A 26590-nucleotide genomic window follows, 5' to 3' on the forward strand; every position below is an offset into this window, starting at 1 on the left:
AGAAGGAGAAGAATCAGAGTACAAATATAATATTTCATTCGTCCCAAAATAAGTGTCTTAACTTGTACATTTAGTACAAAGTTGTATTAAGATTGAGACAATTATTTTGGGACAGAGGGAATAAAGTAGAAGAAGAAAACTCTTATCTAGATAATGTCTGAACAGAGGGGCCAGTGTTGTTACCATATGACCCAAGGAGTATTTTTTTATGTCTTCTTGTTGAATCTTGTACTGTGTAGTGTGTAGCTTCTATCCTGGTTTTTCATGCTTGTAATTTTTAGCAATGAATGCATTTAGCTCTACTATCTGAATGATTTGGACAAAGTTGTTGTGCTCCAGATGTCATGCTTTAGAGTTTAGAATGATGCATCGATCTTATGTAAGCTTTCCTCTTTGTAAAGCAAGAGCGAAAACCAACTCTTCTATCTCTCTTCAGAGTGTTGATATAGCCACATAAGCTTCCCTCTTACAATTTGAGTGATTTGAACGAAGTCGTTGTACTCCCGATGTCAATACTTTGGGTTCAAGCATGGTGAATCTATCATAACCGCTTCTGTAAATAAACCAGTCAAACTCACTTGTTTATCTCTCTTCAGAGTGTTGCTATTAAAACATTTGGAATTGGTTATGATTTCAGAATTACACCTAGATAGCAAGTTAGCCATATTTCACATGTTATCTTTAACCTGATGGTTACATATAGCTTGTGAGCTACAGTGCTTCACATAGATATAGTGCAGAGGATAACCAAATCAAGTAGGATGCAGATGATTCATCAATTTTCTCTACCAGCCGCATTCATCAGCTTTGTTTAGTTGCAAATATGAACACATCTCTTTGTTTAGTTGCAAACATTAACAACTCTACCAATGTCCAGCGTTTGCATACACTCTAGTTCTATTTTTCAAAGGAACACTGAAAGTGGACAACCAAGTGGGCATCTGCATACACAACAAGCTGTAGTACATGTCTATTCAGATCATCCAGGAAGAATATGTAGGTGGTCAAGATTCCGACATGACCAAATATCTCAAAACTCTGTGTGGTAAATTAAGTACAATGTATGCTGCGTAACTAACTGACAAACAGAGTCCCTGCACGGTAAATAGATGGAACAATATTGAATAAAAAGAAAAAAAACAAGGGATTATTTATAGAGAATGCCGATCAAGTGAACATAGTAATGGAAGGGCTTTTTGGTGCACATCCGCAGCAGTCCGGAAGGCAGTCAAGACATCACGTCGCTTGTGGATGGAGGATCTCCCACCTATACGGATGTGCTCGAGTGCGAGCAAGTGTTCCATGCCTAGTGGTGTAGCACCACTCCACCTGTCACATATTTCTAGGCCAAGCAGCCGTAGGTTGGGCATCACCCCTGCCTTGAACTCCATGCATATTGTAGCATCATCACCATCTTCAGAGAAGAGTCTAAGGTCCTCTAGGATTGGGAATAATCCTGTGCAGGCAATGGCAGCACCACTATCTTCAGTGATATGTGTCACCCAGAGACATAGTTCGACGAGGGAGGGCAACTTTCCAACGACATTAACCTCTTCAGTCGACAAATGCTCAACTGACAATGACAGGCTACCAAGGCAATGGAGGTCGCCAATCCAATTGGGAATTCTCTTCAACAACCACCCTCGTAGATAAATTTTCTCGATATGGAGAGGAGGGTTGGACAATGAGTATATCAGGTCGCAATAATGCTTAGAAGGCTCCCCGTGGACAATAAGTAATTTGAGGTCACAAAGCTTTCCAATTGAGGATACCAAAGCATCAACTACCTCCACCATCATTTTGCCGAGGAACACCAAGACCCTCAGATTGGTCAGCTTGCCAAGGCCATCAATATCCTCTAGTGAGCTCTTACCAATATCAAAGCAGTTTAGATCACGCAATGATTTAATGCTTTTGATCCCTTGAGGCAACCCTATACCCTTTGGAAGTGTTAGTTGAGACAATCGTGGCAACAAAACTATATCTGACGGGAAGTTTTGCGCAGATCGGCTAGCTATTTGCAGTGTCTCCAAATGAACAAGCTCTCGAATTTCGGTAGAGAGATGTACGATGCATTGGAATGCAACAACTTTCAAATACCTTAGTTGAAACAATTGACCAATAGGTGTGAGGTCAAGTGTTGTACCCTTTTTGTATGAGAATTCATACACCAGAACCCGAAGGTACTTAAATAGCGACAGTGGAGGTGCAAACTTGGACTCCCCAAACTGTGAAAATGAGCGAACATGTGACATGCTAGTATGAATGACCCTTGGTGATACATCATTAGATCTTGGATTCAAGGACAATCTACGAACCTTGTGCTCGAAGCCATGCATTCTTGCAACATCTTCCCAATTATGTGCCACACTGCTAAAATTTTCTTCTGCACACTTGCTGACGATCAAATCAAGCATCATATCATGCACTTTGCAAGACACCACCGCCTCATCGCCCATGCTCTTTTCAGGTTGAACCATGCTTCTATTGATAAGCTCATTAAAATAAATCTTCGCAACATCCACCATATTTGATCCATGAGTATTACTTACAAAGCCTTCAGCTACCCATTGTAGAACCAGATCACGCATCAGAATCTCATGGTCTTCTAGATACATGCCAAGGTATAGCAGACATGGACGGAGATGTAGAGGAAGATGCATGTAACTAAGGTTTAATATAATCCTCATCTCTTTCAATGTCGGAGTTGTGGCAAACTTGGCACCGAGAGAATTTCTTATGCTCTCCCACTCATCCCTTGATCTTGCTTGGCGACTAGCTAATAGGCTGGCTATAGTGATGATTGCAAGTGGCAATCCTCCACACTTCTTTAAAATTTCAGCTGAAACTGCTTTAAGCTGGGGTGGACAGTCATATTCGGACCCAAATACTCTCTTAAAGAACAACTTTCTTGAGTCTTGTTCTTTGAGGGGTCTCATTCTGTAAACACATTCACGGTCACCGTGGCATGCCCAAATAGCCACATCATCGACTCGTGTAGTTACTATTACTTTGCTTGCATTAGTAACTTCTGGAAAGATACAACTCATAATATTCCATGCTGATTGATCCCACAAGTCATCAATGACAACTAGGTACCTGTTAATTATTTGTTCATATTAGATATGTCAAATTATGATATGATTACATGATTGCAGATGAAAGCACACAAACATGATAACGACACATAACAATAATAAAGTAAAAAAGGTGCAAGCAAAAAGATGATATTCCTTACATTAATTAGCATGTCCACATAACATTCAACCCTAAACCAAATCAATTCGTGTACAATGTGTTATAACTCTGTAAAGAAATTTAACTTATCTTTCAATGCTCAAAATCAAAAATACCACAACCTTCTATTATATAACATAGAAGATAGTGACATGAGCCCGTACGTTTATGTACCTATGTAAGTAATACACTTTTTTGGATCCAACTACTATTTGCCAGCAATCTATCTATAACCTGAATCAATTTTAGTTTGTGCCTATGCTAATTCAGCTTTAGTTACATAATCAATGGAAAATTAAGATAATTAATCTTCCAAAATTTATCTCTTTCGTGCGTCCATCTAGAACGATGCGAGAAGTAGAATGGATGCAATCATCAATCTTGTACCTTTGTATCAGAACAACAAAAATAATTATGTATTGATTTCATATGAATGATCTTGAGGGCTAGGAGTTCCTATATTGAAAGTAAAATAGTCTTGTACCGCATGCGACGTTCATTTGCCTCTAGAGCAAGAACCTTGACCTCTTCCATTCGTTGAGCAATGCGATGACGCTTCCGCAACATCTTGAGACGTTTAGCGGTCTTCTTGATAAATCCCTTTTTGGCATCAGTGCCTTCAAGGTCGCGCATGAAGTCATCTATGCAATTCTCCATGTCATAGGACATCTCCCTGACATGATCTCTCCAGTTCTTAGCCAAGGGGTCAAGCTCGTCCATGAGCTCAAGCTTCTCAAGTAGGGCTTTCATGTGCTTAGCTCATCCTTGAGGAATGAGGCTTGTCTCCTCACCCCTGTGAGCTTAGTGTACTCGTCGCCCATCAGTGTGGCGAGCTTGGTGATGAGGGGGTTCATCACTCCTATGGTGGCACTGACAATTGGTGCAGACATCTCGATCCGAGTTCCTACAATTGAGCGTATGTGACGGAGATCCGAAGCAAGGCGGTGCCTTTTATCAATGAAGCAGGTGACAACTTGTCTATTTCCTCTTGTTAGAGAAGACAGTGGCACGGTGGCAAAGACCAACAGGCGAGGCGGAGCTCGAGAGGTGGACGAGGGCTGCACGTAGTTGTATAACATATTATGAGCATAAATCAAAAGCTCATCCTGGAGATTCTTCTCCCACTAAAGGACACAATGCATGTGTGATATCATCGTTCGCTTCAACTAGTTGATGGACGATCACTGTCATTGTTTTTTAAACAGTTTTAAGTAATTTGGCTGGACTTGTACTTTTATACATTCTATATAAGCTTTTTTAGCGATTTCAATACAGACTATATATGGATGTATATAAACATATTTTAGAGTGTAGATTCACTCATTTTGCTAGCTTCATATGTAGTTCATATTGAAATCTCTAAAAGGTCTTATATTTAGGAATGGAGGGAGTACTTGCTTAGTAATTACAATCTCCCATATTTTAATGTATGTTTGGTGTGATCGTAACGTTTATGGGTCACTTATTTTGAGCTTTTGAACCAGCTCTGAGGCCTGGGCTGCAATGGAGAGCAACATAACTAATGTGCTGTATTAGCTGGGCGGCTGGAGAGATTAGACAAACCACCGTATATAGGAGGTAGTTTTTCTTGCAACTTGCTTGTCTTTGATATTTCTGTTTTGGAACTTGCACTTGAATATTTAAACAATAATGCTACATCTACAAAGACTTACAAATGTTTACTTAACCTTTCAAACTAATTCTTTCTCTCTCCCCCCCCCCCCCCCCCCCCCCTGATTTTAAGTGAGCTTGGCCCCCTTATCCCCCTATTACCAATCACAATCCTTCACATTAGTTTGTACGTAAAATCTTTAAGTAAGTAGATGTAGCGTTACTCATATTTGAATACACCGTATCTATTCCTAGTGTGTCCAAATGCAAAAGCCTTGCATTTCAGTAGGGAGATTCACGTATTGGTCAGCTGAAACCATTAAATATCTCAATTGGAACACTTGGCTAATAGCTGTCAGATCGATTTTTTTTTTGAGGAACCGGCAGGAGCACTGTCTTTTCATATAAGGAGAATAAAGTTTATGTACAAGAGTGTTCCGGTTTTGTGAAAGAAACCGGACAAAAACCCCTAGGAACTAATCAACCAATACCGGCTGCCACATGTGCTCGGCCAAAGGCCAAAGTCCTTTGCTTGATGTCGTCGAAGGCAATAGCTGCTACCTCTAGGTGCGTGAGGCGAGTTCCATTGAAGATGTGTCGGTTTCGTTCCTTCCAGATGTTCCAGATGGTGTAAAGGAAGCGGCCGCTCCGCCTTCTTCCGTCGTCCTTGGGCAAATTGGTGGTGAACGAATCCCACCAGTCCGAAATCCCCATCGAAGGGGGCAACATGGGCGTGGCCCCAGAATCCTCTCCCGTCCACACCTGGACATGAGACCAAACTGCGGCGGCAAACGGGTAGTCCTTGTAGAGATGAGTGGCCGTCTCCGGTGCCCCAAGGCAAAGGGGGCAGCGAGGGTCGTGCGGCCAGCCACGAACGACTAGCATGTCAGCCGTGAGGATTTTTCCGTGGAGCACAAGCCAGGCGAAGAACTTGCATTTTGGCTCAGCGTGTGCCTCCCAAATCTTGGCTGGGGAGAACCTGGGATAGGATGCAGAGAACTGGGCCGCGTAGGCCGAAGCAGCAGAGTATATGCAATTTGGGGTCCACCGCCAAGCGATGGAGTCCTCCTGGTCCGGGTTCAACTCAACCTGAGAGATAGCTGATGCAAGGGCAATGAACTCCTGCAGATGGGTAGGCGATGAAAGACGGGCCACCGATCTGATCCAGTTCTCCTCCTGGAGCTCCTTCATCACAGTTCTCCTCTTCCTGGTGGCAATTTTGTACAGCTCCGGGAAGGCCCGGGACAGGGGGGCCCGCCCTGTCCAGTCGTCGTGCCAGAATAAGGATTTTCTCCCATTGCCCAAGGAGATGGTGGTAGAAGCCCTGAAGAGCGCCATATCCGTCTCATCGCAGGGCACCACAGAGCCCACCCATTGGCGGCCAGGATCAGTCCACATAAGCCAAGGCCAGCGCAGTCGGAGCGCCCGACCAAATCTCTCGAGGTCTGTCAGATCGATTTCATTGTTCATTGTGGCATAATTCCCCCGAAACTTCGAAGTGAATCACTTTGAGATACTTAGATCAACTCCAATGGGCTGACCCAAACGGACGACGCTTTTGTCCGCTTTTTGTCCGTTTGGGTCGGCCCGGCGGACACAAACATCCGGCGCTGTGTTTGGGTCGGCGCGAGCGCCCAACACTGGTCCGACCCATTTTGTCGGCGCGTCAAAAAAAAGTCATGCAAGCATTTTAAAAATAAATACATGCATTTAATTAAACATAAAAGCCGGCCATGAATGCTGGCGAAAGTCCATATTACATTAATTAACATAAAACACTAAAAACTAGACGACGCGCTGCCCTAGGCGTCCCCGTCGGCGGCGGCGTCTGCGTCGGGGCCGGTGAGGTCGATCAGCATTGGCGCAGGGCCCGTCCAGGGGAACGCCGTGTTCCAGAGGGTGGCGATGTCGGGCTGCGCCGCCGCTGCCTGGGCCTGGCGCGCCTCCTCTTCGGCCTCGCACTCGAGCATCTGCAGGCGCTCGCCCTCCCGGCACTCCTCGGCCAGCCGAACGCGGCGCCAGTGGTTGAGGTAGGCCGCCTCCTGCTTCTTCGTCGCCCCGAGCCAGATCGGCGGAGCACTGACCCACTCGCGCACTACTCCGGTCCAGGAGTAGCGCTCGAGGTAGGCCAGCTCCTCTGGCTCGGCTTTGGGCGGGGACGGCGGGGTCACCGGCGGCACGACGCAGTCGCCCGCCGCGGAGAGGGCCATGGCCTCCGCCGTGGCAGCCTTGAAAGCCGCCTCATCTGCCTCCCTCCACCGCTCCTCCTCCTCGCTCTCCTTAATGGCCGCCTGGTAGGCGGCCTCGGCCTCCTGGTCCTCGTCGCGGACGATGAGCGCAGGCGGCGGCAGGCTGCGGTCGACGCCGCGTCGCCTCGCCTCCTCGTGCTCGAAGGCGAACCATCGAGCCCAGTTGGGCGAGTCGCTGGCGTAGTGCGGTTCGGCGCGCTGCTCCGGCGTCAGCAACGCCCGCCGGCGCCGCACCTCCTCCGCATGGGCCCTCGCCGTCCGCGGCGCCGCCGGCACTGGGATCCTCTCCGGATCCAAATGCCAGTCATGCGGCAGTGTCGCGTCGGGGTATGGCAGAGGCACGCGGTGGTGCCAGTGCCACCCGGCCCGGTGCACCGGCACACTGATGCGCTGCCTCTGCCGGGGAGCGCGCGGCGGCGCGGGAAGGGCGGGGAGGGAGGGGGAATGGCGGGTGGGGGCCTTGCCCTTGCGGCTGCTGCCGATGCCGGAGAAGAAGCCCATGCTGGCGGTGGCTAGGGTTGTCGCCGGCGTGGGTGTAGGGGTGGCCAGATGGGGACGGGGGGCGAGTGGCAGTGGATGAGGACGGCCCTGCCGCACGCCCGGCTTAAAAAAGGACGACCGCCGTCGCTGACGCGTGGACCCAAGGTGGGCGGTCGTCATAAATAATGTTGACCGTCGTAGTTGGACGGCCGCCAGGTGGGGACGCGGCGGACGGCGAGGAGACGCGCGGCGCGTCCGCGCCGATGCATTCCAGACGCAATTTTGGGAAGGAAATGGGTCGGCACGGACGCCGGCGGACACGATTTGAGTTTGGGTCGGCACGTTGGGCCGCCACTTTTGTCCGCGCTAACCCAAACGGACGCGGACGGACGAAATGGGTCGCCCCATTAAAGTTGTTCTTACAATGCAAAAGAGGATGTATGTACTTTGGGTTCTTCGAACGGTACAAGCCATCGAACTTGTGATAGGCTAGAAGCAATTGTCCCTGATGTTGTCGCATCTACTGTGCCTCCACCGGTTAAATTCAGGGATATAGAGATAGCTAGCCGGTTCTTTGGTTACTCCAACAAAGGTGATGTGACTGTCACAGCCATACGAGCTGACACCTCACTCGACAGTTCATTTGGTCCAATCTGGACCGTAGAATCTGGGCACCTTTGCACGCGTAGATATTCTTGGCGCAGCTTTTCTCCGTGTTGCATTCTTCAGAGATCTCATCTCAGGCGCCCGAATCCATAAACAGCACGCAGGTTCCAGCGTCACCGGCAAAGAAATCAAAAGGAACGCAGTTGGTCGCGCGCAACCGCATGCATAGCACATCCTGCATCGAGAATTAAAACCATTCAGCTGCGCATCAAGGGCGAGCGCTCACGATGTCCACGTCGGCAATGGTACGAGACAAAAAGGTTTCCTTCGTCGAGAAGAAAGAGAGAAAGAGATTGGCCAGCGGCGCAGCCCCCAGTCCCCATCCCGATTCCTCTCCCTCTCCCTTTCCCTCGTCTGCCGCCGCCAGCACCACCACCGCCCTCCCCGCAGCCGCCGCCACCGCCGGCGCCCGGGTGTGGCGCTGCTCTTCCCCACGGTCCTGATGGCAAGGCGGCGACAAGAGTTAGAAGGCGGACGCGGACGGCCCCGTCAGCTCTCGTCCCGATGAAGTCAAGGACGAGCTCCACCCGGACGAGGTCGATCCGCCCCCCTGCCACACTTCTCCATCGCGTCACCATATTCGGAGGAGCCGCGACTGCTGCTCGCGCATCTGCTCCTCCTGGAGTTGTCGCCATCGGCAGGAGGAGTGCCGGACCGCGCGCCAACTCGAGGACCGCCGCTCCGGCGGCCCGTTGTTTCTGGCCGCCGTCCGCCTCTGGTGCCCCATCCATTCGCCACCAGTCACGCACCAGGTAGGAACTCAAGCTCCCTGCCTCTACATGTTCCCAGGTACGGCAGATCTTCATCCCCTTTCTTTTCTAATCTATATATCAGATATGGTGGTGTGTGGCATTTTTAGCTTGGCAGCTGTAGATAGGATCATTTCAAAAGATTCTTGGACACCCCTTTTAGTTGTCATCCCTGGATTAACCAGTGATTCTGATGCTGCTGTTAGTCTCTAACCTTTTTCTGATGTTGACTTATACAGTTATACCTGCGTTGCATATTTGAAGAGATCTAAGGTTCATGATTGGATGACTTATTACTATATTTGTAACCATTCTGAAGATTTAATTGGCTATTGCAGTATGCAGAACACTTGGTTCATTCCATGGCAAGAAAATGGTGGAATGTTGTTGTAAGTAACCACAGGGATCTCGGTGCTGTGTCCATTATAGTAAGTTCAGTTATATAATTTACATTTGCAGCTATTAATATTTCACTCCACAATCTTCCTGTACAGATAAAAGGTCGCCTCCTGCTTGTGACCGCGCCATGCCGCCTCACCCCGGCGCCTTCCAGCCGAGAATGCCATCTCCACCCGACCAGGTTCACCTCTCTCTCTCGCTCTCTCTCTCTCTCGCTCTCTCGCTCTCTCTCGCTCGCTCTCTCTCTCTCGCTCGCTCTCTCTCTCTCTCTCTCTCTCTCTCTCTCTCGCTCTCTCTCTCTCTCTCTCTCTCTCGCTCTCTCTCTCTCTCTCTCTCATGAACACATCATTTTATTCAAACTGGATGCTAGAGGTATGTGATGATGCAGCAAATTATGTGTGTGTGCTTGCGGGTAACTCAGCCGCTTGGCCTTTTCATGATTTAAAACAAAATGGTGTGCTGAAGAGAGACACCTTACTTTGGATAGAGAGTAAAATGGAATCTGCTTGGACTATGTTTTCCCATACAGGTTTGATTCGTATATACATCTCAAGTTGGCTATATCTGGATGGGTTGCAGTTTGCTTCTTTCAAAAAGACGAGGTGTTCTGGAATGATTTGCTTATCTGCTTTATGCATGATCATCCATTTTATAGATTATATAGGATGTTGGTATCTTTCTGTACACTGGCATGATCTCTAAAACAAGTCCCAGGCCATAGATAGGATTGTCATCATGTATGTTATTTAGTTATATAGAAAAACGAAGCACATAACTGCACAACACAGAACAGTACTGCTTCTGAACTGATGTTGCCATTGATAAGGTTACTAATGTTTGTTGGTGTCGGCTCTAGGGTGTATAGTTTACACTCTATGAATCATGTCAAGGTTCCGTAAAAATCGGTTATGTGTTTCAACATTTTACAATGTTAGTCGTTTATCTATTATGTTCTAATCCCTCTGTTCCTAAATATAAGTCCATTTAGAGATTTCAATATGGACTATATACGGAGCAAAATGGATGAATCTACACTCTAAAATAAGTCTATATACATCCGTATGTAGTGTGTATTGAAATCTCTAAAAAGACCTATATTTAGAAACGGAGGGAGTAATTTGTATCTGTGGGTTTCTCAAAATAATTGTATGTACTGGGAGAGGAGGTTTCCATGACTATTGATCATCGATCAGTTAGAACTTCTGCTGAAGAAAGGTGCCCTTTGGTTAACATTTCTGATATATAACATACGACGTTGGAATTTCCATTGAATTTTTTATGGAAAGTACATCAATAGAATGGCCTTTCTTCCGGTGGCCACTCCCTCCCGCCTTTCTGTTGCGTATATTCATTTTGGATATTGACCACGGTTGCATAAATTTAAGTTGCTTGTGATCTTCTATCTATTTCCTGTTAATTATAAATAATCAGAACCATCTCTGGTCAGTACACCATAGCACAATACCACACGGATGCTTGGTAGTGCTTTTCATAAATTGGTAGTTTTTGCTTCGGTGGAGAGCTTTTGACGAATTACTGGGTATGCAAATCTTGGTTTGATCCTTCTACTAATTTATACTCTAATGACATGGAAGTCGATGGCGTGAAATGCCTAGCTGTTGACATCCCCCCTCAGAGTTTTCTAGAGAGGTGAGCAATTTATAATAACAAAAACATAAACTATTTTTGTTGTGGTTCCAGTTTGTTGTAATGAGATGGCTCTTGTTCCATTGAACTCAAACTCTGTTACAAGAGTCCCCTTGCATAAATTTTTGAAGGAAGAGTGAATTTCGTCCTGAACTTGACTGAACCAAACTTCCGATCATGTCATTCCACTCCTTTCATTGATGCTATTTGAAGGTTTTGTGTCGAGTCATTGACATGTAATGTTTTAGACATAATGGATGAAATCATGTTAATTCTAGCTCTGGTTCTTATGTAGTGCTATGCATGCCGCTGACCTTTACGTTTTCCATTATTTTGCAGAGAATGTGTACATGCAAATTTTATTCATAGTGAACCTACGTGGTAGTTTTTGTTCTGAATATATGTGTTCTACTCTGCTTGCAGAGAGCATTGGCATTTCTATGTCTATTTTCCTGTGCTATGCAGGGGTGCGGTTACAGTTTGGTGCTCTTCCACTTTGAATCACCATTGCTTCTTTTGCTCCTGATTCCATGGCAGGTAATTTTCTTTTACCAGTTCTTATAATATAGTATTACACGTGCATGTTTCTCTTTTAGGATGTGCCTCTTAGGCGTGGATTTGTGGCTTATTATGTCTTTATTACCTCATGATAATTGTGATTTATGTTTATTGATGTGAGCTTATTGATAATACCAAATATGTACATGATTGTTGCACTACTTGATGTCCAGTTTATGGGCCAGGACTTCTGCTCTACCGTGCAGGCGATGGTAAGGAAAACACAACAGCAGAAAACAAAGATGCCATGGCACGCAAGTAGGTTTTCTTTTGCTGAGTTGGCTGCCTGCTGAGGTGGTGGTTGCATGTGCTGGTGTGGCATGTGTGGGACATGTATGATGAGGTGGATAGGCTGCATGTCAAGAGAAATGGGATAGTGGGGATGAACTATTTAGGTATTATAGATGTGAATGCATTTGCTTTCATCTACTCACATATTTCATTGGATTTTTGTCTGGATATATGCTAGCTATTTATTAGGAGTTCATATGTTCGTCATTGTATAAAAACCATTCTTATAGTACTACCATATATTAGTATAGCTCGGGCACCTTCGAAGAAAATGGGGATGCAAGTATCTTTCCTGCTTCTGCTTATGGTCAGAAATCTTTAGAGTGCACTATCTTTTCTCTTTCTAATCACTAATTGTATGATTTTTTTATGCTTACAGTGATGCAGCTTGATGTTTTATTGTTGTCTTTCGAGGAAAAGGGGGATGCCACCATCTTTCTTTCTTCTGATCATCTATCTCTCACTCTCTCTCTCCCTCCCTCCCTGTGTGTGTGTGTGTGTGGAAGTGAAAGTGCATAGCCTACAATTGGCGCTTTCTACAGTAGGCACCCTGTTACCAGTGGAAAATAATATGCATTTAGTGTTTTTCCTTGAGTGATAATGAAGTTGGCTACTCTCTCTTTGGAAACATATTCCCTGTTTTCTGTGTTTCCTTCCATTTGGTTTCATCCTTTTAAATGAAAATTTCTTTTAAAAACAATAGTTACTAGAGATAACAATCACGAGGATAAACAATATGTCACCTGACATTGATGTTCATTGGGGAGAGCCATTGGTTATTGAAAGCTACAATCTTAGTTGAGCTATCTTTTGGCTGAAAAAATATAGGTCTCGCATCATTGGCTCTACTAGAACAAACTTCTTAGTGTTTTGGATTCTGATTATTTATTTATATGGATTGGTTTATGTGTTGTGCTGATGAGGACTCTTTGATCATCTAATTGATTTGTGTTGTTGAGTCATAAAAATTTGAAGCAGTGAAGTGACATGACTAAGTAATTTTATGCGCTATGCTTTCGAGGTCCGGCTCATAGGACAAGCCATAATCTGGAAACAGAATGTTCTGCAAATGCAGAGTATCAGATATTGGTGTTCTATTGTTCTATTCATGACCCTGCACATGATTACAAGTATGTTGATATATCCTTGAGCAAATATTGCAACACCCAAGAAAATCGGATGGCAGGCGTCTCTGGAGAGATGTCTATCTAATAGTCTACTATACGTATAGTTTAGTGCTATGTTGTGTAAAAATAGTAAATAAATTATCCAGAAGCGCCACAGTGTAAATAAACTATCCAGAATATTGCCATGGTATGGATTGACGACCGCAGGGCATGCTTCTTCCATGTGCTGGAGAGCGGGAGGACGCAGAGCAGGGCCAACCCAAGCTGGATGTCGAGGCGGAGGAGAGGTCCGTCGAGAGCAGTGGCATGGTGGGGTTTGGCAAGGTCAATAAGGTGACCCGCAGGGCTTGTCAAGATGGTGAGACATGGCCGCTGGAGCAGAGCACATCTTCGGAAGGATGAACATGCATGGTGACGGCATGCACCTTGTTGCCGCCTCAATGTCCTTACATCAGGCCAGTTCATGCTTCCGAATTTGTGGTTTTGATCAGTGGCAAGCATGTACATAGCTGTAGCAGAATTCATTAGACACGGTTACCAGTTTGTGGATAGGTTGCAATATCTTTTATGGTATCAATATATTTGATGTTCCGTTTCTGCTCCGGTGCTCCCCCCTGGCTGAACGCGAGGTGGAAAAACACATCGACGGTCAGGATGAACCAAAAACGGTTCATAACGAGGGGCACGATCGTCTTTGTTGCCCCCGCGTACAGCCGTCGAGGAGCCCTGGAAGGCCCGTACGGGCCCGGTTAGATCGTATGCCCGGCCGTATGCGTATTTGTATATGGCGGCGTTTCGTGCGTGCGTGGAACCGCCCGCGCGTGGGGCAGCACGTGTCACAGGTAGATTCCAAAACCGTCCCATCATATAAATGTGGACGGCAACCACCTCCGGCCGCATCGCCCACCATTTCCCCCCGCCGCATTGTCTCCCTCTCCCCACTCCCCACTCCCTCTCCTCTCCAACCTCCTCGTCGCCCTCACCGCATCCTCTCCATCGCCATGGCGGACGCAGGAGGCGAGCGCCCAGATTGGGGCGCAGATCTGGTGGAGCAGGCGCGGCAGGTCGCTGCGGGCACCTTTGTGAGGGGACGTGCCGGCGTCCAGCGCGGTGCCCCCCCCCCCCCGCTGCAGATCTGGAGAAGGCGGGGGCGGGTTGCAGTGGCGCAGTCCAGCCAGATGCGCCCGCTCTGGCTATCTCCGGCGAGGCGCAGAAGGTGGAGGCGGGCTGTGGCGAGGCGCAGAAGGTGGAGGCGGGCTCTGGCGAGGCGCACGAGGTGGAGAAGGTGGAGGCCGGCTCTGGCGAGGAGCAGGCGGAGCAGAAGGTATCTGCTTATCACTTTAATGTGGTAGTTTTTAGATTGTAGGGTTTGTGGCCAGAAGGTTTTTTGGTTAGATTTGTTGGATGTAGGGTTTTCTCTGCATTAGGGTTTTCGAGTATTTGATTCGTGCAAGAATGGTGGACCTCATATGATTATTAGATTAGGTTAGAAGTAGCCGGATTGAGGGATGGTTTTTTTTTCAGATGCTTATTAGATTAGTAGTGGAATTTTTGCAGTTCTTAGATGCTTATTAGATTAGTAGTGGAATTTTTGCAGTTCTAGGGATTATGACTGTCATAGTTGCAATTCTTAGATGCTTGATTGATGCATGTTGTCATAGTTGCAGTTCTTTGATGCTTGATTGATGCCTGTCAGGCAGAGGCTATGAGATGGGTTGTGCATGTCCTTGTGTTTTTGGAAAATGTCTACCTGAGGTGATTAGATGGTGCATTAGTTTGGTTGTAAATATAGTGAAGGATGTGCTCATGTAATGGGTGTTGTCATGTTAATCAAAAAGAGCTTCTCAAGGGCTGGATTTGTTTGTGTTGGATTGGGGCTTCTGAAGGAGAGGGGAGGGGCAGTCTAAGCTTATTTAGTTTGGGTTAGTAGTGGAATTTTGCCGTTGCTTCAGAGATATTTACAGCATTGAACATCCTCTCCAATGCCGTTGCTTCAGAGATAAAAGCACCTTGGGATTTTTTCAGTGGTTAGTAGTGGAATTTTTGCTTGTTAGATTTTAATTAGTATGAGGTTTAATACCTTATTTAAGGGGGAATTTAAGGTCAGATAGACGTCATATGATTATTAGATCTGTAGTTCAATGCTGCAGACATATATGATTATTTGATTTGATCTGTGGTTCAATGATACTGGATGGAAACATATTTGATTTGGAATGCATTAATTTTTATGTGCCAATGAATTGATTTAGATGATACAAGATTCATCTATAGTATAATTTGTTGTTGTTTAGGTAAGTATGAAATTTTAGATGTTTGTTGGAGATGTATGCATTTATAGTTGAAGTTGTACCTAATTAACTACTGCATTATGTTAATATGTGTAGGAGCTTTGCTGCATCCCAAAAACAGTAATTTGTGCATATTAAAAATTGTAGTTGGCTTGTGTAATTAGTAGCAATGGATGTAATTTTATATTTAGAGGGCTAAGAGATAACTCACTTTACAATTGCAGAAGGGTGGCCTCAAAAACAGTAAGATGGCCTTGAAATATTGTCCTTGCCCAAAATTTTATAAATCAAATGTTGTAGGCAGGCCTATTGTCGAGCCTCATAAAATTAACCTGGCCAGAGATTTTCCTCTTTTGCAAATACTTATGATGAATTACAAAAATATGCAGCTAGGATGTTAGCATTGTATAACTATGAAGTAAACATTCCAAGGCAGGATCCTAGCAACAAAATATACTATATGTTTCCATTAAGTAGTGTGGGGGGGGGGGGGGATTCCTTCAAAAGAAAAGTGTTGGGTTAATCCAGGGAATGTCAAGAATCCAGCTTGGATTTTCATTAGCATTTATGAAGGAAAGCATTTGTCTGTTGATTGATTGCTTAGATTCTGTATTTATAAGGAAAGCATTTGGTCACTTGCAACATACCAATGTGGTTCACATTCACAATTTTGTGTGTAATGACATTCTTTGAACTGCAATTCAATTCATTGTAATTGATGTGCTTGTTTGACAATATAGCAGGAGGAGGAGGATCTTGTGGTTGTGGGCAACAAGAGGAAGTGGGACAAGACTGGGTTCTACCCATATGACTCTGATGAAGATGAGCCGTATGAGGTAAGGCCTAGTTGAAATGTTATTTGTGCATTGAGTTAGTGTGTTTATAGTATTTGAATGCATAATGTATTAATGTCAGTCATTAATGTGTGCAGTATGAATCTGGAGATGATGTGGACGAGGGGAACTTCGAGTCGTTTGAAGAGAAGGTGGTGTTGAAGATCAGGACCCAAGGACCTGGTATGTACCACAACTGGAGGACGGAAAAGTACCGCTGCCCCTTCTGCAGCAAGCTCAAGCCCAGGCATGGGTTATTGGAGCATCTGATGGAACATTGCCGGGCTACATCGATCTCTAGTGATGAGTACAAGATCAGGGCTGAGCATTCTGCCCTCCTGAAGGTCCTGAGAAACCCTAACGTCTAGTCCTACATCATGCTGATCATCAGAAGCTGGAAGCCGTACTCATCATCAGTATATTTGATGATGTTTTACTTTTGGAAAGCTGCATTTGGGTCTGAACTGGTTAAAAACTACCTCTATTAATGTAATGTAATGTATTGTGTGTCTTAACTGGATCTGTTGTGAACTGCCTGGTACCTAATGCTATCTATATATGTCTGGCCTTAACTTGATTGGTGGTGAATGCTTCCTTCATGTTTACTTGTTGTTTCGATGGTGCAATGATCACAAATGGCGCTTCAGTGTTGCTTCAGACATGCTGCAACACTTGTCTATGCTGTGCGCAAGTGCAACATGCTGCACACATGTGCCAATTATACCAAATATTGAATCTGGCAATGTTCCAAATTGGCTGTCATGAATTATATTACAAGGGGTTTCGTAAAGTTACTGATAATTGTTCATCCTCACACATTCCATCAATGCGTAATTTGAATAAGCAAAAAGATCAAATGTTCCATCATTTGAACCAATGTTGCAATAACAGAGCAAATATTCCATCATCAAAGTGTGAAGGAATTAAATGTAAATTTACAAGAGCAATGTAAAACTAGTTAAAAATAATGTGTGCAAAAAAAAGGAATTTGAAATAAGATCTACTTTATTTTTAATAAAGTTATATAAGAGGGCATTAAAAAAATAAACTGAAGGCATTAAACAAAAGGAAAAGCATGGGCCAGCCTAGCCATCTTGAAAACCTTACTTTATAAATAAAAAAAATACAGAAAAATAAGAGGGCATTAAAAAATAAACAAATATAAGAGGGCATTATAAATTAAAAAAATTGAAAAAATAGAAAGAAAATATAAGAGGGCATTATAACTTTCAAAGAAAATATAAGAGGGCATTATAAACAAATATAAGAGGGCATTAGAAATTTCAAAGAAATTTTGGAAAAAGAATATTTTACAATGCCCCCCCAGAGTTATAGACCGATGTTTTGACCAGCCAGTCTAGAGGGCATTATAAATTAGTAAAAAATTCAAAAAAATATAAAACCTTGGAAACCTAGCTTTGTTTGTGCAAGATATCATGTGTGCCAAAATTGAGGTGATTTGAATTGGTCGAGAAAATGACCGCATTCCGGAGGGGCCATTTGGTCTAACTTAAGCCAGTTTTGAACATACGTGATTTTTCCACCACCTCCAAATCACCCAAATCTTCTTGTACATGGTGACCCACATTTGCCAAACATGGTTATGAAAGAAAATTTGGAAAAATAATACTTTACAATGCCCCCTTGAGGTATAGACCGATGTTTTGACCAGTCAGCCTAGAGGGCATTATAAATTAATAAAAAATTATAAAAAAATTAAAACCTTGGAAAACTAGCTTTGTTTGTGCAAGAGATCATGTGTGCCAAAACTGAGGTGATTTGGAGGTGGTCGAAAAAATCATCGAATTCCGGAGGGGCCATTTGGTAACTTAAGCCAGTTTTTGAACATACATGATTTTTTCCACCACCTCCAAATCACCCAAATTTTCTTGTACATGGTGACCCACATGTGCCAAACATGGCTATGAATTTTTTTTGGAAAAATAATAGTTTACAATGCCCCCTTGAGGTATAGACCGGTGGTTTGACCATCAGTCTAGAGGGCATTATAAATTAATAAAAAATTCAAAAAATTTATAAAACCTTGGAAATCTAGCTTTGTTTGTGCAAGAGATCATGTGTGCCAAAACTGAGGTGATTTGGAGGTGGTCGAAAAAATCATCGCATTCCGGAGGGGCCATTTGGTCTAACTTAAGCTAGTTTTTGAACATACGTGTTTTTTCCACCACCTCCAAATCACCCAAATTTTCTTGTACATGGTGACCTATATGTGCCAAACATGGCTATGAAAGAAAATTTGGAAAAATAATACTTTACAATGCCCCCTTGAGGTATAGATCGATGGTTTGACCAGTCAGTCTAGTGGGCATTATAAATTAATAAAAAATTCAAAAAATGTAAAACCTTGGAAAACTAGCTTTGTTTGTGCAAGAGATCATGTGTGCCAAAACTGACGTGATTTGAAGGTGGTCGAAAAAATCATCGCATTCTGGAGGGGCCATTTGGTCTTAACTTAAGCCAGTTGTTGCTGTTATTTTGCGGTGCTCATGAACTTTGTAAGCCTAGGATGATGGGTTAGGCAGACTGCAGGCCATGCTGGCTTTTGGTTATATAGGTTTATGCTGGCTTGAAGTGGAAATAGAGCATTATTAATGATATATGGATCAGCCAGTTCTTCAACTCTAAGGTTGCGTTAATTTGGTTCTAGATTCAAATACATAGCTTAACCCTGCAAGGTTAGCGATAAAACCCTAGAACAGTGCCCCGACATGACGCAACGTGTGTATTGTGTCCGAATTCGTGCACACCTTGCCTGGGGGACCACATTGGCCATGCCCACATGCTCCGAAAAAGTTGGGGTCATCTCATGCATGCCTCCACATGAACCATGTACAAGCCGGACCATTCGGGTTTGCCGGAGGGCAAGTTTGAAAGAGGTTTTCCTTGCCGGTCCCACCAAATGATCCCAAACTTTATGCACACCCTACCATGACCATGGCATGCATGTGGGAGCAGAATTCATACACCACGGCCTCATTTTTGTTGAAATCCCATTAATAGCCATGTGTATTACATGTAAGTGAGCATGTGTAAAATTTATTAGGTGATTTGAAGGTCAAAACATTAACTTGTCATATATGCAAAAAAATGTGTATTGAATGCAAGTGAGCATGTGTATAATTTAGTGTGTGATTTGAAGATCAAAACACATGGCAATATGCCAAAAAAAAGTGCCCACCTACCAGAGCAGGAGAATTCATACACCACGGCCTGCATACGACTAGGAACCCAGCCGTTCATGGGCCAGGATGCAGGCCCGTGGTGCAGAATATCTCTGCTGCTAGTAGGCCCCACGGGGCAGAGGGGCCGAGAGTTAGGCAATGTACTGCCTGCATATGATAGGAGCTTGGGAGGGGAGTCGCAGCCGGGTATATAAACCGGTGCGGCGCTCTCTCACTTGGCGAGGTGGGACTAAACTCCCACCACCCCACGGCTGTGCGCTGCGCTGTGCCTTGCGCGGCTCTGCCTTGGGCCCAATTCGGGCGGGCTGGCCCAGGGCAGCCTTACCCGCGCACTGATCTGTTTTATATTCTCTTTGTTTTTCACTTCTTAACTCCAAAATTTATTTTCTTGTTTATATTTCTAATATTTAAAATCAAATCTCTTTTTTCTATATTATTTCTAACAGTATTTACTAAAATTAAAAAAATATGCCAAATTTTGTTGTGTTTTATTTCATTTGTTCGTTCTCGTTTTTATATTGATAATATTTACGAAATATAAACTAAAATGGTGTGTTTTATTTCAATTCTTCATTCTAATATTTCTTATCTTTATTATATTTGAAATGTTTTTAGTTTGTAAAATAAAATGTTCTGTTTTATTTCACTTCTTCATTCTAATATTTGCTCTCTTCTTTATATTTGAAATATTTTCAAAATGTAAGATAATATGTTATCTTTTATTTCACTTCTTCATTCTAATAGATCTTATCTTTTTTACATTTGAATTGTTTTTTAAAATCCTAGTAAATGCATCGAGTGTCGGAAATCGATGAAAATTGGAATGCATGATGTCCATGGTCATCCCGTTGTGTGAAAAAAATTTGGGGCCATTTGGTTGAGTCCAGAAAAACAACGTCCTTCGGGCTCCCCCTACGGCAGACCCGAATGATGGTGATTGCACATGTGCTATGTGCTGGCCTGCATGAAATGACACCAAAGTTTGGCATCATGTGAGGATGCCCAATGTAGGCCCCCATGCAACATCTGAGCCATTCCTGACACCGAACGGACATTGTGTCACGTCCGGGCAACGTTTCGGGTTCTTTTCGCCGGCAAAATCCTAGTAAATGCATCGAGTGTCGAAAATCGATGAGAATTGGCATGCATGATGTCCATGGTCATCCCATTGCGTGAAAAAAATTTGGGGCCATTTGGTTGAGTCCAAAAAACAACGTCCTTCGGGCTCCCCCTACGGCAGACCCGAATGATGGTGATTGCACATGTGCTATGTGCTGGCCTGCATGAAATGACACCAAACTTTGGCACCATGTGAGGATGCCCAATGTAGGCCCCCATGCAACATCTGAGCCATTCCTGACACCGAACGAACATTGTGTCACGTCCGGGCAGCGTTTCGGGTTCTTTTCGCCGGCAAAATCCTAGTAAATGCATCGAGTGTCGGAAATCGATGAGAATTGGCATGCATGATGTCCATGGTCATCCCATTGCGTGAAAAAAATTTGGGGCCATTTGGTTGAGTCCAGAAAAACAACGTCCTTCGGGCTCCCCCTACGGCAGACCCGAATGATGGTGATTGCACATGTGCTATGTGCTGGCCTGCATGAAATGACACCAAACTTTGGCACCATGTGAGGATACCCAATGTAGGCCCCCATGCAACATGTGAGCCATTCCTGACACCGAACGAACGTTGCGTCACGTCCGGGCAGCGTTTCGGGTTCTTTTCGCCGGCAAAATCCTAGTAAATGCATCGAGTGTCGGAAATCAATGAGAATTGGCATGCATGATGTCCATGGTCATCCCATTGCGTGAAAAAAATTTGGGGCCATTTGGTTGAGTCCAGAAAAACAACGTCCTTCGGGCTCCCCCTATGGCAGACCCGAATGATGGTGATTGCACATGTGCTATGTGCTGGCCTGCATGAAATGACACCAAACTTTGGCACCATGTGAGGATACCCAATGTAGGCCCCCATGCAACATGTGAGCCATTCCTGACACCGAACGAACGTTGCGTCACGTCCGGGCAACGTTTCGGGTTCTTTTCGCCGACAAAATCCTAGTAAATGCATCGAGTGTCGGAAATCGATGAGAATTGGCATGCATGATGTCCATGGTCATCCCATTGTGTGAAATTTTTTGGGGGCCATTTGGTTGAGTTGAAATAATTATTTGATATCAAAATTTTCTAATATGAAAAAGAAAAGAAAAAAAGTACATGAAACGAGCCCCTCATCGCTCAAAGAGAGGAGCAGCTGCGATTTGTTACACAATTCCCGGATCGGAATCTACAAAAAAACTCGAGCGTGGGAAGCCTATCCCTTTAATTTAGGAGCACGTACTGCCTCTCCTCAACTAAGGAAGGCAAAGATCACGGGCGTTCTATCCCTGGTGGTTACGACGACCTAGGAGATCCTCCTCCTCCTATTTAGTCTCGGCATCGTCTTTCATGTCGTCTACGACGGCTCCTACCGCCGAGTCGATGACAGCTGCGTCCCTAGCATCGGCCCAACCCCAGCAAGATCGTCGAGAACATCCAGGTCGTCAGCGCGTGCTGGCCGTCGTGGACGAACTGCGTCCACGTTACAACGCCGACAACTTCCATCTTCATCGAGCGATCCAGTATGTTGGCAACCGTACCGCATCCATGATGCTTTTCTTTGTGCGTGTGTTAGATTCGATAGGACTAAGATTAATTAGCGCATAATCTTCGCATTACATCTGTTGGAGTAGATGTTTTTTGTTTGTGCGTGTATTAGATTAGATAGGCCTATGACACTAGATTTGTTTGTGCGTGTATTTGATTAGATAGCCCTACGATTGCAAATTAGTTTCTGCATGTTGTTTGTTGTCTTTCACTTGTAGGTTGGATTGATGAATAAACAACAATTTTTTATCAGTGTTAGTTATAGCATAGTCACTTTAAGTTATAGCAATGCCCTAAGACATGCATGTTGCAACTATGAGACGCCGACTAATATTGTATGTGATGCACATTTGTTTGATGCGTGTTCCAGTATGCATAATTTCGTTTTGTTCTTTTCAATTTACTGTTAATTAGGCACTGTCACCGATTCTTATATCTATTTGTATAGTACCATATGAAAATAAATGATTAGATAAATTATATTGCTTTTTATTATGAAACTAATTGGTTAAATAAGTACTTGTTAAACTGTCATTTTATGTGCTGCACGTGTCTCTGCTGAATGTTTCAGTATGAATAAATTATGTTGTATAGTTTTCTTTCTACTGTGGGATAGTGTATTCCATTATTATGTTTTATGCAACAATATGTTAGGAAAAAAGTTGATTACATAATTTATGGTACTATAACCAAGTATATTTTTTAACAGGATGGATGAACTCAACGGAGAAATTGTTTGCGCCGTAGAAAAATGGTGCAAACTTATTGCCGGTCTATCTTCCGGTCAACGGGCCGCACTTGCCGAAACACCACTCCGTAGCATGCTTCAGATACCTTCGCTGAAGATGCGTACACTGTTGATCCAGTACATGGTTGAGATATTTCATCCTAGCAAGGGCAGATTCATTGTACAAGACTTGGTTGGCGAAGTGTCTCTTGGTGCCGTGGATGTTGAGTGCATCTTGGCCTTGGAGAACCATGGACTGTCGGCAGAAGGTATTCTCGGTGAGGAAGGTGAGGATGTTAAAGATCGAGTGCCGCCTCAATTCCTGAGCAAGACCACAGGTAACATAGTCATCGATGATCTGATTGTGGACATCACAAAAAATAAATCTGCCGACGACGATTTCCTTCGGAGAGTTGTCCTCGTGTTGCTTGGAACAGTTCTTGCTCCCATGTCGAGCAAGACTGTACCAAAGCAATATTACGCATTGGTGGACGACGTGAAGCGTATATCCAAGATTAATTGGAATGCATTCACCCTCCGGGTTCTGCTAGACTGCCTTCGCAACGTGAGGAAAGGCAAACACCTCCGCCAATGGCCGAGAGGGAACTTAGCTCTCCTGCAGGTACACCTTTCAGACTTGTACCATTGCAAAAAAATATGATTGCTAATTTACCTGCTGTATAGTACTAATTGTAATTTTTCATATTCATGCAGTACCTGTACTGGGAGAAGGTTCAGCCTCTGGAAGGTGAATGCGCATTCAATCCTAGCTTGTCCATGGAACCTCTAATGAGGAATTGGACTGAAGCTGCAGCCGCAAGGAGAGACAAGTTTGATTATGACCAAGGCCGTGGCCGTGGTAACATCAAGGTAATTCATTACGTTGGGTACTTCTTAACTTTTATATAACATAATTAGTTGTATTAATATTTTTATTGATCACATAAACTTGTATTTCACATGCAGATTGAAGACAACATAACCAAGGAGTATAGGGCGCAGGAGCGCAAAGTACCCGAACCAGAAAAGCCAAAAATGAAGCCCGCCGTTGGTGCGGCAAAGAAGTCCAAGTTAGCCTCAAACGCGGACGAGATGATGAACCTCATCATGAAGCGGTGTATGGATTACATACGCAGCCAAATGAAGGAAATACCAGAACAAGTAGCCGAGGTGACACACCCTTAATTCTATGTTTACAACATTTTTGAAGTTGCAAAACCGTGCCGACATTAATTAATATTTTTTATGTAATGCAGAGATTGTTAGAGAAGTTGAACCAAAATGGTGTGATGTACAAGCCAGCGGCTGCTGCGGCTTCCGGCAACAACGATGCCGACCTAGAAGTGGATTCCTTTGAGAATAGTCCGCCAGAAAAAAAAAGAATTCATGTACAAGGATGACTCTGACGGTCTAGAGCCGGTGATTGATTTGACACAGCCTGACGAGCCTGTTGTAAACCAGAACAACGATGATGAGGAAGTATGTTTTCATTTATTTGTCTTCATTGATCTCAATTATGCATCTTCATTTTTGTTAACTGAACCTATCACATTATTTTTTTGTTAACTAGAAAACACCTGCCAAGTTAAATGTTGACAAGACAGCGAAGCCTACTGATGAGTGCGGCGCAACACCGGAGAACCCTTGGATTGTAGGTAATTCTCCTCGAGCAGAATCGTCCAACATTGACATTTCTGCAAGTTCTATCGACAGGATGGTGGGTAAGAGCAAGGGGAAAAAGTCTGCAGCAACCGCAAAAGAAGACGATGTTATATCCGGGAAGCGCCGACGGACTGTTCCCAAGAAATTTGAATCCCCCTTTAAACTTGACAAGCCCGGCAAGCGAAGCGCTCGCGGTACTAAGCCATCTGGCAACACTACCGCAACTAGAGGTACCGTTAGTAGCTATCTTAGTGCTTAATTTACTACCATTTCATGTACTCACCGTTCGTGACGTTCGTAATTTATCATGCAGCTCTGTTTAGTGACAATGACATGGAAGGCTCTGTTAAGGACGATTTGACACCGGAACTCATCGATGCTGCTGTTGCGTTTGTGGAGGCAGCTGCTCGGTCTGAGAAGAATATGACAAAAAGAGTTTACTACAATGAACGTGGCACCTCTGTGACTGTGGAGAGTATACGACCGGTACTTGAGCATACATGGCTGGCGGATGACGTAAGATTTATTACCATGTCCTGCTATTTAAGTGCATAATCTAGGTGTCACCTATGAAAATAAAATGTTCTATTATTTTACGCAGATTATCGATGCTTATCAGACACATTTGGCTCTGCGCGTTGGTCATGATCGGCACCTCTGTCCAGCCTGGAGGTCCAAATACCTTGTTGATCGTGCTAAGGCACGAGACAACCCTAAACCGTCGAAATACAACATGGATAGTGCGCTGAGCAGAGCTGGAGCAGTACGTAGGGTTCTGGACGAGTATACCGTCCGTGATAAGGTACGATATGTTCTTACTAGTTCATTAACACTCATTTCAACAAGCATAATTGCATCTGATTACAAATGTGTTCCACATTTCAGTCGTTTATCCCGTTAAACGTCGGCAATACACACTGGATCACCATGGTGATGCACAACCGCAAGAAAGAATTCCGAGTTTTTGATTTGCTCTATCCTCTCGAGTTCTCTCTCGACACTGTGAAAGCACTGGTACTCTCCCCGACATTGAGCATTCTTCATATGAAATGTCATATGGTTTCTCACTACTACTTTCTTTCAAATAGCGACTAGCAATAGCAATTGATATGGAAGAGGCAAACCGTATTACACCTGGCAAATATCCAGACGTCACTAAGTGGCCTATCATACCTCAGATCGACATGCCACTACAAAAGGACGGGTGAGTTATGGTTCATCATTTCTACTTACGAAAGACATGTTCGTGTGCACGGTGACTAATGTTTGCATATATATTAGGAACTCTTGTGGCCTTTTTGTGATTGAAGTTATGGAGCATTGGGACGGGGATCGATGGACCGCCGATTTTACCCAGGTAATTTGTCCTCTCTGCTCGTACACTTATACAATTGTCGTATAATACCAACTTCTATTCATTAAATGTTGTTCTAAAAATTGCAGGGCACGGTTAATGCAAGGAGAAGGCGTCTCATCGCCGAGTTGGTTCTCTCACCTACCAACACGCTCGAATGTGTGAAGAACAAAATCCGCGACATCGCAAAGAAAAGCAAGGCGTGAAGACATCATACATGATTCAAGATTCTAGTTTCAGTCGTTTGTTTTAAGTCCGGAAGCACGTTTCCCGGCATGGACAACTTTGATTTTCTATCATTCATGTAATAAGCACGATACCATGGATTTTGTGTGGATTTTTGGTCGCTCACACATACTTGTGTATGTGTAATGCAGTCAGACTATACGTTTCGTACCAATAAATTTTTGCTTCCCTTCATTTGTTCTACCTTAATGTTTTTTGCTGCCGTGTTCATTCTTTTCTTCCATGGAAGAGTAATTCATTTCCTTTTTACTTTTGCATATTTGTTTGATTTGATTTGGCATTATTCAACAATAAGAAAAAAAGTTGATAAATTCCTTTTTGTTTGCCTGAGAATCAACCTCGGCTGTCGTGCCATCCGGTGTGGGATCCCGCGCCCGAGACAACGACAGATCCGGTCCCAGCGCGGGCGACCCAGTCGACGAGCGCCAGTTGGCGCGGGGGGACGCGCCAGGTCCGGTCCCGCCCGACCGCTCGGTGGAGACAGCCCGCGTGTCGGACGCAGACGGGCCACCCGTGGATCCTGCGGTTGGTGGAGTAGGCAGATCCGCCTGGGATCCCGTGCGCATGATTGCCGCTGGATCTCTCGGAATCGGCGTCCACAGGTGGATCTT

The 26590-nt window shown here is 44.3% G+C and overlaps 4 protein-coding genes across 4 annotated transcripts; 2 read left to right on the forward strand and 2 right to left on the reverse strand.

Moving 5' to 3' along the window:
• Positions 1 to 1151: 1151 nt before the first annotated feature.
• Positions 1152 to 3987, reverse strand: LOC109775021 (disease resistance protein RGA5-like). The gene is made up of 4 exons (XM_073501783.1): positions 3722 to 3987; positions 2949 to 3099; positions 2091 to 2858; positions 1152 to 2027 (listed from the first exon to the last, which is right to left on the reverse strand). Exons 1-4 carry the CDS (start codon positions 3985 to 3987, stop codon positions 1152 to 1154), a joined length of 2061 nt encoding a protein of 686 aa, XP_073357884.1.
• Positions 3988 to 5328: 1341 nt separating this feature from the next.
• LOC109775022 (uncharacterized) lies at positions 5329 to 6186 on the reverse strand. Its single transcript, XM_020333776.1, has one exon. The coding sequence runs from the start codon at positions 6184 to 6186 to the stop codon at positions 5329 to 5331; it is 858 nt and encodes a 285-aa protein (XP_020189365.1).
• Positions 6187 to 8717: 2531 nt separating this feature from the next.
• Positions 8718 to 12539, forward strand: LOC109775002 (uncharacterized). Its single transcript, XM_040397889.3, has 6 exons — positions 8718 to 9032; positions 9331 to 9381; positions 9487 to 9572; positions 11462 to 11575; positions 11770 to 11854; positions 12267 to 12539. The coding sequence occupies exons 1-6, from the start codon at positions 9023 to 9025 to the stop codon at positions 12404 to 12406; spliced, it is 486 nt and encodes a 161-aa protein (XP_040253823.1). The 5' UTR covers positions 8718 to 9022; the 3' UTR covers positions 12407 to 12539.
• A 10296-nt stretch (positions 12540 to 22835) lies between these two features.
• Positions 22836 to 25939, forward strand: LOC123493687 (uncharacterized). The gene is made up of 12 exons (XM_073501784.1): positions 22836 to 23339; positions 23432 to 23587; positions 23684 to 23887; positions 23974 to 24060; positions 24155 to 24196; positions 24288 to 24573; positions 24693 to 24865; positions 24981 to 25181; positions 25265 to 25393; positions 25468 to 25583; positions 25661 to 25736; positions 25823 to 25939. Exons 1-12 carry the CDS (start codon positions 22836 to 22838, stop codon positions 25937 to 25939), a joined length of 2091 nt encoding a protein of 696 aa, XP_073357885.1.
• Positions 25940 to 26590: the final 651 nt, after the last annotated feature.

The sequence above is a fragment of the Aegilops tauschii genome, chromosome 6 (assembly GCF_002575655.3).
Source record: "Aegilops tauschii subsp. strangulata cultivar AL8/78 chromosome 6, Aet v6.0, whole genome shotgun sequence".
NCBI classification, from domain to species: Eukaryota; Viridiplantae; Streptophyta; class Magnoliopsida; order Poales; family Poaceae; genus Aegilops; species Aegilops tauschii.